The 16,149-nt window shown below is 51.9% G+C and overlaps 2 protein-coding genes across 3 annotated transcripts in view; both read right to left on the bottom strand.

Annotated features, from left to right (window-relative positions):
- The window catches only part of IQSEC2 (IQ motif and Sec7 domain ArfGEF 2), a 47,358-nt gene extending 44,419 nt beyond the window's left edge, over window positions 1-2,939 (bottom strand). Inside the window, exon 1 of one of the 2 annotated variants that reach the window (XM_037734593.1) lies at window positions 1,837-2,939. In XM_037734593.1, the coding sequence (XP_037590521.1) occupies window positions 1,837-1,862 (26 nt within the window). In that variant the 5' untranslated portion in view covers window positions 1,863-2,939. The remainder of the gene's footprint in view (window positions 1-1,836) is intronic. The other variant, XM_037734592.1, reaches the window with a different exon arrangement.
- Window positions 2,940-6,114: 3,175 nt separating this feature from the next.
- LOC119469387 (IQ motif and SEC7 domain-containing protein 2-like) overlaps window positions 6,115-16,149 on the bottom strand; it is a 35,146-nt gene continuing 25,111 nt past the window's right edge. The window contains exons 2-4 of the mRNA XM_037734591.1: window positions 11,858-11,887; window positions 8,946-8,951; window positions 6,115-6,172 (exon numbers count right to left, since the gene is read on the bottom strand). Of these exons, the coding sequence (XP_037590519.1) occupies window positions 6,115-6,172; window positions 8,946-8,951; window positions 11,858-11,887 (94 nt within the window). The remainder of the gene's footprint in view (window positions 6,173-8,945; window positions 8,952-11,857; window positions 11,888-16,149) is intronic.

The following is a 16,149-nucleotide window of genomic DNA, read 5'->3' as shown; positions in this document are numbered from 1 at the left end:
GAAGGAGGGAGGGAGGGAAGGAAGGAAGGGAGGAAGGGAGGAAAGGATGGAAGAAAGGAAGGAAGGAGGGAGGAAAGGAAGGAAGAAAGGAAGGAAGGAGGGAGGAAAGGAAGGAAGAAAGGAAGGAAGGAGGGAGGAAAGGAAGGGAGGGAGGAAGAAGGGAGGGAGGAAGGAAAGAGGGAAGGAGGGAAGGAAGGTAGGAAGGAAAGAGGGGAGGAAGGAGGGAAGGAAGGAAGGAGGGAAGCAGGGAAGGAAAGGAGGAAGGAAGGAAGGAAAGAAAGAAGGAAGGAAGGAAGGAAGGAAGGAAGGAAGGAAGGAAGGAAGAAAAAAAGAAAAAAACCACAAAGTCAAGAAAGAGAGGACGGCACTGGAACCACATACAGAACACAACGACAACAGGGGGCAGTAGAGACGAAAGAGCCGGGCTGGGCCTCCTGTGTTCCAGGTGACTCCGTGGGGACCTCAGCCACAGAGACGCTGGGACACCACAGCAGGGAAGGGGGAAGGGAGCCCTCCTCACACCAGACGCCACAGGGGTAGGGAGGACGGGAGGGGGAAGGAGGGATGAAAGAGAAGGGGGAAAGATGCCTGGGGGCTCCCCTGAGAGAAGACCCCTCACAGGAAGGGAGAAAGGGATCGAGGAAGGAGAGGCTCTGGGCCCGAAGACGGGGGAGAACCCAGGTGGGTGGGTAGGGGGAACACTGAAGGAAGAGAGGGAGAGAGACGGAGAGAAACCGAAAGAGACAGAAGAGGAGAAAGACAGAGAAAGAGGAAGACAGAGAAAGGGTGAGACAAAAGACACAGAGAGAAGCCAGAGAGAGGCAGAGCGTGCCAGAGCAGAGGAGGGCGAGGGTGGAGGAGGCTGACAAGGTCTCAGTGGTCTTGGTGACAGGATGGGACTCAGGGCCGAGTGGGTGAGGCCGAGGATGGGGTGGTTCCAGGTAGGAGTCTTTTGCTTTGAAGGCCAGTGCTTCCCCCCCACCCCAAGGCAGGGCCCGCACTCCACCCCTGATGCTGCGCTCCCACCCCTAGTGCGGGGTCCAAAGGCCCCTCCAACCTCCTGCCTCCCACAGAATGGCCAAGGGTAGGGGGCGGCACAGCAGGGCAGGGAGGCTGAGGGCCTGGTCCCTACCCTACCCCATGCAGCGCAGATGCCAGAGGCGTGCCAGTCAGCTGGAGACAGAGCAAGCTGGGACTGGAGCCGACCCCTCCAGGTCAGCCAGCCCCTGTCACCCACAAGCCCCTAGAGGCAGGCTATGGTCAGGACCTGGCCATTCAAAAGCCCATGTAAAAGCCAGGAGATGTGGCTGCGGGCCAGGCCAGCTGCAAATTTGAAGATGTCCAAATCTCAGAACCTTACAGGGAATCTTTGAATCTGAGACTCTTCTTATCAAAGGCTCCGGATTAATCATCAGGGCAACTGCTTCTCAGGTGCCAGTCTCCAGCCCAAGTCCTTGACTCATGATCTCTTTTGAATCTGAGACTCAGAGACCCTTAGGCTGCTGAAATGTTGCTGTTAGAATCTCAGGGGCTGAGAGCCTGGAACCCTGCAGTGCCCTGAACACACAGTCGATAAGCCGGGTAGCAGCCAAGCTCACCCCTCACTGGCCATAGGCTGTGCTGCTCAGGGCTCAGGGTCCTTCCAGAGCTGGACACCTGGATGCCCATGGGCTCTCCCACTCGAGCTGGCTCCCTCCCCCGGGCCAAAGGCCTCTCAGAGTCCAAGAAGGGAGCCAGGAACCAGGAAGCCAGGAGGCTGCTGAATCAGCAGCCCAGGGACTGGGTCCAGGCCTGGGCAGGAAGGGAGGGGCCAGACTACGGGGCCCAGGTTCCTACCTGTTGCTCCTCCTGGGGGGCTCCATGGGTCTGGACCTGTCCCAAGGGCAGGCCCCCTGGCCTAGCCGGTGTCTCCACTGTGTCACCACCCCCTCCTCCCCAGCCCTTCCCTAGAAGGAGGAACTAAGAAGGCGGGGCCAGGCCAGCTGGGCTGCGGGCCAGATTGCAACTGGAAACTTTGCTCCTTCCCCTACTCCTCCTGGAGGGCTGGGAACTCCTCGGAGGAGGAAGCGGCCTGGAGAGCTTGTAGTCAGTCACTCCTCTGGGCCAAACCCCAGGCTGGGCTCCCTCCAGGCACCTCTGCTAGAATCTCCCCAAGCGCTCCACCAAGTGTGTGGCTCTGTTCTCCTGAACAGAACATTGAGATGGAGAGAGGTGAAGTGATACTGCTAGTCAGTGGCAGAACCCCAAGATCAAGACCCGGTTTGGCTATTCCGAAACCTGGAATCTGTGCCCTCAGCCATATCGCTACCTTGTGAATACAGAAACCTTTCCATAGAAGCTTTTCACTAATACCATCATTTTCAGCACAGTTAAAGAGACTATGTCTAGGAGTTGTTCTGGGACTCTCCATATCAAGGAAAATTCAAATGACCCATTTTGAGATCTCAAGATGGGGCCCCGGCCAATATTCTTTCCCACTGCAGTCAATTCTCACTTGTCTGTCTTGTTTTCTAGACTGGCTGAGAGAAATGCTTCCTGAAGAGAAGAGGAGAAATCAAAAGAAATGCCAAGAAGCTGTTCTTCCAAGGAAACTGCCCAGCCTGACTTTACAGATGGGGAAATTGAGGCCTGGAGAGCAGAAGAGTCTTACTAAAGTTCATGCAGCAAGTCAGAGTAGACTCCAGTGCCCTGGTTCCCTGCCTGCCTATAACAGCCACCTCTCTGTCCTCCACATGGGTGTGACTGGGGAAAGGAGAGAGTTTTTCAGCTCTGAAGGATGTGGGGCTCCTAAAGAGTACCACAGGTCCAACGTGAAGTGCTCCCATCCTTTCATGGCTCCAGAGCCCAGGCCCCTGGCTGTTCTGAGCAGAAGGCGGCCCTGGGAGGGGCCAGGGGGCCAGTGATCTAGAAGAAATGGAAGCTGACAGGCAACAGGCCAGCCTTCCTGCCTCCCTGCCGGGGCAGCTGGTTCCTCTCAAGAAAGCCAAAGCTACTGAGAGAGAGAGGCCCTCCGGACCACCGCAAGGTTGGCATCTGTGGGTCCTTGGTGGCCTCCTCTCCCTCTGCCCACCCTCAAAGCCCTGGTCCTCAGGGCTCTGCCCTTAGCTCCTGCCTTAAAAACAAACAAACAAACAAATAAACAAACAAAAAAACTCTCCTTGAGCAACTCTCCTAGCTGCTGCAGCAGCTTCACCTTGTAACTAGCCATTTGCAGTTATCACCCTAAGAGCTAAACCCTCTTGACCTGGCAGGAGCTGATAGACATTAAGTGCAGTGCTGGGCCGGGTGCAGGGGTTCACGCCTGTAATCCCAGCACTTTGGGGGGCCGGGGCGGGCAGATCACCTGAGCTCAGGAGTTTGATACCAGCCTGAGCAACATGGCAAAACCCTGTCTCTACTAAAAATACAAAAATTAGCCAGGCATGGTGGTGCACACCTGTAGTCCCAGCGACTAGGGAGGCTGAAGCAGGCCGATCGCTTGAGCCCTAGAGGCGGAGGTTGCCGTGAGCTGAGATGATGCCACTAGACTCCAGCCTGGGTAACACAGCAAGACCCTGTCCAAAAAAAAAATAGTGTAGTGGTAGCTTTAAGGGATGATGCCATGTGACCTTGGGTAAGCCCCTTTCCCTCTCTGATGAAGCAAAAAAACCTACACTTTGGTGCCTGGTAAAGCTAGGTACAAGTCCCCACCCTATCACTTTTTAGCTGGGTAAGCCCTCTAAGGCTTAGTTTGCTCATCTATAGAAGAGGAGTGGCAATTCCTACCTCACCGTTCTTGTAGGGATTTGGCAGAGAAAGTGTGCACGTGGTGAAGAGTCTCAGCTTGAGCTGGAGAGAGTCTGACCCTTCTCCCAGAGAGGCAGAGGACCCATGGGAAGCCTGTTTGTTTCAGGGATAGTGAGGAAGATTTCTAAGAAAATGTCCCTGAACCTGGGGCCACTTTTGGAATTCAGTCTTAGCTGAGCATGCTGAGCCGACTCAGATGATGATCCATCAGGGGCTGAAGGGAGGAAGGAATGAAGGGTGGGGAGCCTGACCCAGCCACAGGGCACTGGCAGGGCCTTCATGCTCTTATGTGACGGATACTGTGGCCCAGGCACTGTGCCCGGGGCTGGGTACAGCAGGGACTAAGGGTATACATGTCCTGCTCTCATGGAGCTTGTATCCAAGTGATAGGATACAGATATTCACAAACTAATGCAGTTCAACTGAGCAAAAGGTAGAGATGGCAAGAGGAGAGCATTCCAGGCAGAGGAAGCAACCTGGACAAAGGACCCAAAGTGCTATTTCCAGCAAGCATGAAGATGCCGGCGTAGCAAGGCCGGAAAGGTGCGGGGGAGAAAGGCAAGACTGGAGATGGAGGTGGAGGCCCAGCATGCAGAGCCTTGGAGGCCTCCGTGTGGGTTTCCGTACCTATAGGAAGAGCAGTTTGGGAGCCTGTGGTTTGTGGACATGCATGTGGAGTGGGAAGTGTCTTGGAAGTCCCCAAAGTTGTATGAAGAGTATTAATTTCTGGGGAGAGCATCTCTAGCTTTGGCCAGATCCTCAGATGGGTCTGTGATCCCAAAGGGTAGGGAAGCTTCTTATATGATTCTATTCACTAAGTGCCCATGATGAGCTAGTGGCAGGCATCCTAGAACCTTCTGTGAGCTAGCCTGTGCACCACACCTCCAGCTAGTCTCAGCCTTCTCCTTACCTTCAACCTGCACCCCACCCAGACAGAAGACCTGCAACTCTCGGCTCCACTCTGCTGCTGCAAGCTTTATTAAAGAGACTGTGTGTCAAATGCCCTGTAATAGTACCTCTGTTCTCCCGCTTTGCCCCTACTGTCATCTCCCCACCTGGCTGGCTCCCCCTTGTTCTTCAAAAGTCAGCTAGATGTTGTGCCCTTTGAGAACCTGCCTTGACCCCACCCAAGCAGGATGGGTCACCTCCCTTGTGTCCTTCCGCCCTGCTCGCCTCTCAGCCGGCTTCTCTTAACACTGTGTTCAGATGCCTGCTGCCCCCTCTCTGCCGGGAGCTCTGTGAGAGCTCTGTGTTTTGTTCATCCCAGTGTCCCCAGCATTCAGCACAGGGCACCTGGTCACACATGGTGGGAGACAATGAACAGAGGTGGAGGCTGCAAGGTGGGCTGGTGGACACTAGGGGGCACTGTGGCCACTGGAATCCCAGCCTGATGTTGGTCAGGCCAACCCAGGGGGCCCCCAGGCCCGCAATTGTCGAATGGAAACTTGCTGGATCCTGCAGCTCCTCAGCGCTGGATCTAAGCAACCAGGGCAGCAGCTCCAGCCTCCCAATAAACCTTCTGTTCCCTTTCCAGACCAGACCATTTCTCATGACATCGCCATCTCACTGCAGAAACTCCTTTAGTCCTTCACAAACGTGGGTGCCAAAATGTGCAGTTCTGGCCTGCAACACTCTCCACTTCATCTTGCCCCACCCAGCCCCTCCCCTGGCTAACTTCCACTCACACTCCAAGCTTCTGCTTAGATGTCGGCTTGGAGAAGCCTCCCTGGCCCTCAGGCTGGGTTGGGTATATTTCTGTGGTGCTCCCACAGCACCCTGCACTTCCCCTATAATTGTCTCTAATTGTCTGCCTCCTTGTCTATTTCCTGACCAGACAGTGGGCTTCATCACAGCAGGGCTGTTACTCACCACCCTGTCAGCCACATTTAGCAGCATCTGGCACATTGTAGGCACTCAATAAATCCTTGAATGAAGGAATAAATGAATGGATGGATGGATGGACAACTTGGGGCAGGTCACTTTACCTCTCGAGGTTTTAGTCTCCCCACCTGTAAGTCACCCTACTTGGCAGGGTGGCCACGAAGATTAAAGATAATGTGTGTCCAGTGCTGTGTAATACTACCTGATATTTAGCAGACATTTTCTGAATTGAAGCAATTATTACTATTTGGAACAGTGAGAAAAGGGCAGGGGGAGTTGAAGGAGACTGCCCAGAACCTGGGATAATCTCTCCCACCTAGGTTTACCATTTATATATGGAAGGTGGTTTTAATAGCAATAATAAAACTATCAATTTTATCAAAAATAACAGCACCTACTGTATGCTAGGCTGGAATCAGGAGACCTCTGAGGAGGTGGTGGGAAGCCCTATTCTTGGCCAGAGGATGCGACGTCAGGACCAAGGCCAGAGCTGTGGGCATCACCCCTGTATCTGGAGAACAGTCATTACTGGCACAGCTGGTTCCAAACTCTTTATTCATAGGTGAAAACTTGTCTAAGGGGTCATTAATTCCCTCTGTAATTAATGTAAAACCTGCAGCGTTTGTATTAATGGAAAAGTAAGCTCCAGCGTCAAGCTGATAACATTGATAATGTGTACTTGTAATTATATACTGGAGATAACTATAAATTCAGTCACTGAACTCACGAAATATCAAAATTCCTGAGGCCACCAAGAGTTGGGTGGCAGCTGTAACATCAGTAGCATTATGCCAGTTGTTCTGAGGCTATGAAAAATTACCACAAGCTGGTAGCAATGGTAATATTCACTACATTTAAAAGCCTTCTTGGCATAAAATAATAAGGTAGTTTTAGACAAAACAGCATGTTTTGATGCAAGGATATGGAACTTGAAAGCACAGTGAGCAAAAGGTCATCTTGCTATAAAATTGGAACCAAAACCAATCTTACAAGTGTTTGCCTCTGAGCCGACCAGGCTCTGACCTCACTTGGGTACGCATAAAACCTGTCTTTATCGCAGAAGAAACACGAAGTACTAAGTGTTTTCTCTCTCTCCTCTCATCCAGTTCTTGGGGGATCAGTTATCTCACACGGCCCCTTGCTGCCTTGTGTTACCACAGACTGGAGGATCATTGCAGTCCGATGGTGGGGGCGGGCGGATCCTGAAGCTGAAAAAGGTCATATAGCAAGCAGAGGAAGCCAATCCAGAGAGAGGAGTCCACGAAAAAGATGATCAGGACCAGGCAAGCCATGAGAGATGGAGAAAGATGAGACATGGGCCCAGGAGGTGCAGAGAGCGAGGCAGCAACCTTGGTTCTCGACTTCCTGGTCCCACTTCCAGTTGGTGTGAGGCTTGGCTGTATTTTTTTCACTGTTCTTAGATTCTGTGAGGTGTAGCCTCACAATAGTCCCCCCGCCAACCCTTTATTTTTGAGCTAGCTTGGATGGGTTTCTGTTCCTCGCCACGAAGTGTACCCAGACTAAGACAAGTGAAAATTTGGAATATAACGGCAGGGCTTGTGTAAGCAAAATCACATAAAGAACGCTTAGGTAGAGAGGGGCGAATGCAATTATCCAGCATTTGTGTGTGTTCACCCAGAAGCTCCCTTGTTCCCTGACACTTGCAACCACAGCCACACACTCCAGCCACACGCTCACACACACATGCTGACATTCAGTGGCACACAGAAACAAACGCAGCAGCAACCAGATATGGTTGTCTGCAGACCCCCTGACATGCAGGGGCACGTGCCAGCATGCAGTGTTGCACTGTGCTCTTTACAGCTGCACTGCCATGGAGCCCCCGACATGCAGCAGTGCACCCACATGCATGCACGCAGAGGTACTGCCCGTAAGGCTCAGGGCAGGAGTCAGAGCTTCACTGGGCTCTGTGCAGCCTCCCACCCCAGCTGCCAAGTGACTCATCCCCAGGGCTGCTAATTAAAGCCAGGACAGAGGGGACAGAAGCAAGGGGGGGGGGGGGAAGAGAGAGAAGGTAAGTTTATTTCGGTGCCAACCAGGCACTCAGCCTGCTTAGGGGTCACCCACTTCCTGGGGCTGGGCCAGGCGGAGGCAGAACACTGAGAGGAAGGAGAGGAGAAAAGAAACCTCTTATCCCTTCTTGCCCTTTTTTCGCTTCCTGGAAAGGTACCTCCTCCTCTGTCCCACTGTCAGAATCCAGCTCTGACTCTTCTAGACTTCTGTCCTTATACACTGGCTGTCTACCCCATCATCACGCTCCCATTTGGGCTAGCCAGAGCTGGCTCATCTGTGTCTGCAGCACCCCCAGACTGGGAAGCAGTAAGTGGCAAGGTTCCAGGCGAAGGAAGTGGTAGGAACAGGGCAGGGTGGGCCACTGGGCTGAGCCGAACGGGAGGCAACATGGGAGGTGACGCGGCTGGATGGCTCTGGGACCGGTAGTGTCTTGGACATGTGGATGAGGGAGCCACGGATGGTTCATGAGGTCTTGGCCATCCCAAACTGCTAAGAGGTCAAAAGAGATTATCTAATCCAAACTCCCGTAGGACAGATGGGGGCACTGAGACCCAGAGTGGGAGGCTCCTCCTCCCACTTTTCCTCCAACTGCAGCGGCTCCCGTTGCCATGGGGACATCCCTGGCTCCGCGGGTGTCAGCGGCTCCCCCACCCCCTCCCTCCTTCCCTAGCAACATACCACCTCCTCCGGCTTTCATCCTTGTGTGCCTAGCAACCCCAGCCTTGTCTCCAGGGCCAACAAGTTCAGGCTGACCCTCACTGTAGCAGTGCATCTAGACCTGGGTCCCCTCATCTTCCGGTGAGGGCCTCATCAGGCCCCTCCCGCCCTCTCTGTTTTCAAGTTCTACACCTCTTCACATTCTTCCAGCCTGACTGTATAGCATATGATGATGGATTGGGTTAGGGGAGAGCGGAGGACTCTACAGTTTTTTGCGCCACTATTTCTCACCTGCATTGCTTTAAGTTCTCTCATTAACCCAGAGAAGTCAAGACTATTGTTTCCATGGGAAACTAAGAACCAGAGAAGTTAAGTGATTTTGCAAAGAGCACACAGCTAGGAAGTGCGGTATGCTGCTAGCTAGCTTTGTGACCTTGGGCCATGGCCAATCCCTCTCTGGACCTTGGCTTAAGGTGCCTTTAGGTAGATCTGTGACAACTTCTCAGGGATCCACAAGAAGTCCAGGCACCTTTCTCTGCCTGTGCCTACCCCCCACCCCCATCACCAGCTGTCGGTTGTAATTAGACTCCACACTTCCTCTGGCACCCCATATTTAGAAGCCCTCAGGCCTGGGACCTGCCACGGGTGGCTTGCAATCTCCCGACTCTGCTCTCTTCTTGCTATTCCGTTCCCATAAAAGCCCAGGCCTAGTGCCTCTCCTCAGTGTTTCTTCTTCCCCCCCAACCTTTCCCCCTCCACACACACACGCACACACACACGTGAAGTTTATTAGACAAGGAAACTGGGGTTCCAAGAGACGAACAGATTGTCCAGTCACACAAGTAGAAAGCAACCTACCCCCAAATGGAGCCCTATGCATGGAGCCAATGTTTCTGCCCTTCCTATGCTACAGAGCCTCGCCTTTCTCCTCCAACTTCCCCCAGCTCCCTACTGATGTCAGAAAGTCGCTGTGACCCAGCCCTGACCGGCGTTCTGACCTCACTGCTCTTTTCCTGCCTAAATCTTCTATTTTCGCCCTACGGATCGGTCCCTGTCTCTAAACCCACCCCGCTTGCTTTCCTCTGCCCTGCTGATCCCACCTCCGGGACACCCTCCTTATACAAATCTGCACGGCAGCCCCCCACAGCATGGCTGAGACACTGCCTGCTCTGGGAAGCTCTTCCTTACCCTAACTGGAGTGAACTCAAGAAGTTACAAGTGGGTCCCTACCCAGCCCTGGTTGCAAGTTCAAGTTGCCTTCCCATCATGTTGTCAAGATCTTGCCCTCCACACGCCATACTTTAGCCCGTTCCCATAGCCTGAGTTTGACCCTCACTTCCCAGATGCTCTGAGTCCTCTAGGCCCTTATAGCCTCCTAGACTGTGGGCCCAGGATGGATATCAGGAAACGTGTCTGAATAAATTAAATGTGGCTTTAGAACCAGACAGCTCAAGGCACTGACTCTCTCAGAAACTCTTTCTCCTCATCTGTTAATCAGGGGTTGTAATCCATGCCTATTAGGGCTGTTGTGAGCATTAAATACGATGATATTCTGAACTGTTAGTATGTGAGGAACCGATGATGACTGCTATAATCGCTAATATTAGGATGAGGATGGGATGATGATGATTATCTGCCAGGCTGTTGAGAGCTCCCGTGGTGATGGTGTCGGTAGCACTCTGGGGTGGCGCCAGACAGACTTGGGTTTGAATCCTGACTCAGGATCCATATATTAGCTGAATCCACATATTAGCTGCCTGGCTGTAGGCAAAACCCATAACCACTCTGAGCCTCAGTTTCCTCAACTGTAAAACAATGACGATAAGGCCAGCCCAGGTTCTACCTACAGTGTCACTGGGAGGATCAAACAAAAGAAAGTCCCTGACAACTTCTGTAAGTTGTAAAGGCCCAAATGTATATCATTACTTGACTTATGATTATGCTCATTATGAAATGTCCTGAGCTCTAAGTCCCAGGAACTTCCCTGCTGGGAATTGCTGAAAACTAGAGATGTTTTCAATCTTGTTCTTCAACAAGTAGCAGGCACATCACTGGGGATGCTTGCAGGAGCCCTGTGCTCGGGGTCAGCTCAGATGGCCTCTCTCCAAACCCACGGTGGGACACTGAGATCTACACCCTTTGCTAGACAGGTGCCTTCCTAAGTGCTAGAACAAGCTGTGCCCATGACATGCTCCTTGGCTGCATGCTGGGACTAATTATGTCTTGTCACAAACCCCCTTCCTGGACACTGGGACTGATTGCATGAAAGCTGGCTTCAGTGTGTGTTCATCCCACAGCCCCAATCTTGGCTGTGGGTATCCATGTGTTTACCCCAGATCCCCTGCCTGGGGTGCTAGAACAGAGTGTGCCTCATTAGACACTTTTGTTTGTATGCTGGCATCCTCTGTCCCCAGCCCACATCCACTGCCTGGATGACAGGACCAGGGTTGCTGCATACAGTCGGGCAAGTTGTGCACAAAGGGTCACAGCCAAGAGGACACGAACGGGGGCTGATATCCAACCCGTGCTATGTTCAATGGAGCCACTCAGAGGATGTGCCTTTGAAAGGAACATCTTTTTCTATTCTTCACAGAGGTGCCAATTATGCTACTGGCAGCCGTGGCTGGGAAGGACTGTACCCATCTGTGCCTCTGCTGCCTGGGCTCAACTCATCTCAACGACCTATCCCATAGCCCCCAACCTGGATGCTAGGCTGAGTGGGTCCTCTCCTGAGCCCTTCATCATTCCTATATAATCCCCATACTTGACACCTCTGCCTTCACGAAGGTTCTGATGGGGTAAGGCCTGGGCAATGCACAAAGGACCCTTGTCTTTACCTTTACCCAAGTTTTACTCCTGCCTCCCCAACTAGCAGGTTGAGCACATCTTTAAGACTTACTATGTTTACCAATGGGTCAGTAACAGCAATAACACCACCAACAGAAACAGAAAATAAAACATACTGAAGCTTGTAAACTTTTTTTTTACCAAGCACACACAAAAAATTTTTCCTTGTCACCATAATGTATAGTTCTAAAGCCTAGAATGTGTTATATCCAGAGTCCATCCAAATCCCACTACTCGGGTCTGGCATGGATTCAGGGTGGAACGTGAACGCTAGACCAGGGAAGCTCAGCATGATCATGCCCTCTTCCTCTGGGAGGAGAAGGTAGAAAAGGTCCTGGGTCCAGAGCTGACCTCTCTGAAAATCAGCTTTCACATCTGGGCAGCTCCTATGAGCCTCTATGGTGTTCAGCCAAGCCCCCAAGTCAACTAGGGTTAGAAAGACTAAGGAACAGTCTTGAACCCCCTCCCCACAACTGACACATCCCCCAACCACCCTCCCACTCCACTCCATAGCCACCCCTAATACCAACAGGGAAGACACCCTTGAGGTGGCCCCTCCCCCTGCCCATGGGTCCTGCAGTTACAAACCAGAGGCCCCCACCCCAGGCCCTGCCCCATCTCCCAACTAGTATTAAAGAAAGGAGGTACTGACCTGACAGTTCTGGAATTCTCACCATCAGATCTGAAAGAGAAACAGAGAAAAAAAACCAACAGAGTCAGTATACGCTCTCTACTCTTCTCCCTCTGCCCTAGGTAGAGTGGCTTTGGGAACCTTGAGGCCTAATGCATGTCATAAAAATGAGGGGAAGAGTATTTCATGCGGAGAGAAGCAAGAGCAAGGCCGGGAGACGGTAGAGTGCCTTGCCAGTTGGCGGGATGGAGAGGAAGACGGTGGTGCTGGGGTGCAGTGAGCAAGGGGAAGAGTGGTCGGAGGTGAGGTCAAAGAGGCACCAGGAACCCAGGAACCAACCATGTGGAGCCTAGCGGATTGCAGTGAGGAGTGTGGCTTTCCTCGAGGCAGCCAGCAGCCGTGGGCAAGGGCAAAGCCCGAACTTGAAACAGAAAGACCTAGGCTCAAATGTTGGCTCTGTCACTTACCAGCCCCATGACCTGGGCAAGTCACTTCACCTGTCTGAGTCTGAGCCTCAGTCTCCCCCATTTGTGACACGAGGCCGATCCTCATGGGGCTGTTGGGATAATTAAGCCCTTTGGAACCCGGTAGGCAAATGCCAGGTATTATTAACACCATAGAAGAGGCTTTGCCAACTGCCTGCTCCAACCTGCTTATTTTCCAGATGAAGAGAACGAGGCTGAGGGGATAAATGAGTCAGCTGCTGGGCTCCTTTCTACTACACTGGTCTGCTTTTTTCATTGTGAGGCCAGTTCAGAGGCAAAAGAAGGTGAGAGGAGAGAATGGAGTTGGGGACATCACTGAGGGAACCAGGGAAACGAGTGATATCTGAACCACACCCTTCCCCTCCCACTACTCCTTCCTAAGAAAAATGTGAGAGTGTATACGCCAGTGTACACACACACATGTGTACGCGCGCGTGTGTGTGTGTGTGTGTGTGTGTGTGTGTGTGTGTGTGTGTGTAGAGGAGGTAGGGTCAGGACAGTGGGGCGGAGGAGGATCATGGAAGTTGAAAGTGGAAGCATGGCTGGGCGCGGTGGCTCACGCCTGGAATCCCAGCACTTTGGGAGGCCGAGGCAGATGGATCACGAGGTCAGGAGTTCAAGACCAGCCTGGCCAAGATGGGTGAAACCTCATCTCTACTAAAATAAAAAAATTAGCTGGGCATGGTGGCAGGCGCCTGTAATCCCAGGTACCTGGGGGGCTGAGGCAGAGAATCGCTTGAACCTGGGAGGCAGAGGTTACAGAGAGCTGCTGAGATTGTGCCACTGCGCTCCAGCCTGGGTAAAGAAGCAAGACTCCCTCTCAAAAAAAAAAAAAGTAGGAGCATGTGGGACACAGACTTCCCCTTCCTTCTTTGTCGTCTTCCTCCATCTTCACCCCAGGCCTCTCTCCTTCCCTTATGCTGCAAAGGAGACAGAGATGAACATAGCACAGGCTCTGTCCTCAGCTGAGAGAGCCAAGATGTGGCCTTACTGAGGGGAGTGTCCATCTATGCTAAGCGCTAAATGACAGACGGACACACAGGGAGAGGAGGAGGTGGGCCTCAGACGGGGGCATTTGTTGAAAGAGTGAAAGGAGGCCCGGCTGGCGAGGTGGGGCAGGCAGGCATCAGCGTGCTGCGATCACAGCACTCCCGGCTCCAGTACTTACAAGCCATGGAATCGTAGTGAAGGTACTTCACTATGCTGAGTATCAGTGCTTTGCCTTGTAAAATGGGGCTTTGGGGGTGAGCTGGTGAGAATCCCTCCCTTAATGGGGTGTGGCTGTGAGGCTCAGCCTAGCACAGTGCCTGGCACATGGTAAGTGCTCAGCAGATGCCAGTAGCAGCAACCCTTAGCCTTCTCACCCCCCTAAAGAACAGAGCACCAGGGCCACAGCGCGCCTTATCACATTTATTAAAACTTTCCATCTCCCTCTGCAACAACAAGATTGCTTCTGATGCCTGGCCCAATTCTTCTCAGGTACCAGGCCTGAGGGGCCTGGCTTCAATGACTCCCCAGATGCCTGCAGAACTGAGCACTAACCCTCTGCTCTAGGCAGGCCAACCTCTTCACAACCCACCTACCCCCAAACGCAGCACACATGTATTCAGTCCACTGTCTACAACGCCCTGCCCTGGAAATACAACCTCTCAAGGAGCTCATGGACTGGCCACTTGCCCCAATCTCCCCAAGGGTTTAAGCAACACATCTAATCACCTCCCCCCACCACTGTGAATACATTATGAGTACCTACTATGTACCAGGCACAGTGCTAGCCTCTTTTTGTACATTATCTCCTTTGAGCCTGCAAAGTGGGATTATTCATCCAATTTTTAAGATGATGAAACTGAGACTCAGAGAGCTCGAAATGATTTGCCCGAGGTCACACAAGCAGAGGAGCTCAGAGTGAACCCCAAAGCTCATGTTCTTACCACGACACTCCACTGTACCAGAAGCTCAGTGCCGAGCACCTACGCACTGTGAGGGTGTGTTCCCTTATCTTCATTCCTCAATATCAAGCCAGACAGACCTTTCCTCTCCAGGGCTCTTTCATCTGAGCAATGATGAGAAATGTACCTCTGCTCCAAAAGTATTTCTATGTGATATGTGACAGGCCTCAAGATGGCAGCAAAGGAAAACAAAAGAGCTCCAAGTCATGCTGCAGCGGGAACTCGCCAATTCTCGCTGTGGACTGATTCTTACTAGCTTGAGGGTACACAGCATCATCTGACTCTCAATGTGGGGGTGCAGCTCACCCCAGGGTCCATCACCCTTTATGCATTTAGCATATTATTCATTTTGTATAGACAACAATCAACAGTGCTGTGATATCCTACACCTCCTCAGAGGCTCCTGTCCTGCCCAATGGTCAGGAAGCTGGGCCACCATTCTTTTGGGAGGCAGTACAGACGGGTAGAAAGAATGCTGGGTTCTATTATGGCTCACTCCCTAATTGGCAGTGTGACATGTAACTTCCCTCTGGACCTTGGTTCTTCACCTGTAAAATGATGGAGCTATGTTAGTTGAATTCCAAGCAATCTTTAGGCCTTAAAACATTCTATTTCTTCAGAACCCCAAAGTTTCTCTTTTATCAACTAGATTCTGCTGTCTACATGGAGAAGCAAGAGACCCAAGCACTAGATCCTGCTTCACCAATCCACGTCAGCAGAGGAGACCTGTTACTCCCCACAACCTTCTCTTTATTTTATTTATTTTTATTTCTATTTATTTATTTTTTTGAGATGGAGTCTCTCTCTGTTGCCCAGGCTGGAGTGCAGTGGCGCAACCTCAGCTCACTACAACCTCCGCCTCCCGGAGCAATTCTCAAGTAATTCTCCTGCCTCACCCTCCTGAGTAGCTGGGATTACAGGTGCCTGCCACCACGCCCAGCTAATTTTTGTATTTTTAGTAGAGACGGGGTTTCGCCATGTTGGCCAGGCTGATCTCAAACTCCGGACTTCAAGTGATCCGCCCGCCTCAGCCTCCCAAAGTGCTGGGATTACAGGCGTGAGCCACCACGCCTGGCCAGCCTTCTGTTAATGAAAGGCTATTTATGTCCCAGGATTCTCAAGAGATTTGGATATGCCCACTCCCATCCTCAGCAGTGATGGCCAATAAACAGTAACTTATTGGAGCTTTGAGGATAGTGACCATACTTTCTGAATCAAAAACAGACATGCAATCTGACCAGGGAATTTAATGTTGCTTTTTCCAGGTACAAGAAGCAATCTGGAAGACAGGAGAATGAATGGCAGAATATCGAAAGTTCCTGAACCTTTTGGGGACTTATGGGGAAGACAGAGCAGAATGACTGAAAAGAACGGAGGCCTTGGAGTTGCTGTGTTGGAGTTTCTGCCCCTGCCTCTTCACTAGATTCCCTGCCATCCTCCAAGCCATCCATAAGCAGTAACTGGGGAACAATATGGTGTCTCTTCCCAGGAATCTGAAATTAGATCAACAAGGCTGTCTCTGAAAGCAAAACTAATTAAATAAATACAGAATGCATCAGAAATGAGATATGCAGCGGAATCTGAATGATCACAGACTTGTCCTCGAGCCAGAATCTGAACAACATGCCTAAAAGATCATGTCTCCCACAGAAAGGAGACTGGACATCAACAGAAGTAGATTTGTTTTAAGAATGAAACTTGAGGCCGGGCGCGGTGGCTCAAGCCTGTAATCCCAGCACTTTGGGAGGCCGAGGCGGGTGGATCGCGAGGTCAAGAGATCGAGACCATCCTGGTCAACATGGTGAAACCCCGTCTCTACTAAAAATACAAAAAAATTAGCTGGGCATGGTGGCACGTGCCTGTAATCCCCGCTACTCAG

Source organism: Cebus imitator, unplaced genomic scaffold, assembly GCF_001604975.1.
Source record: "Cebus imitator isolate Cc_AM_T3 unplaced genomic scaffold, Cebus_imitator-1.0 Scaffold640, whole genome shotgun sequence".
Lineage (NCBI taxonomy): Eukaryota > Metazoa > Chordata > Mammalia > Primates > Cebidae > Cebus > Cebus imitator.
This window is presented reverse-complemented; position numbering and strand designations above follow the sequence as displayed.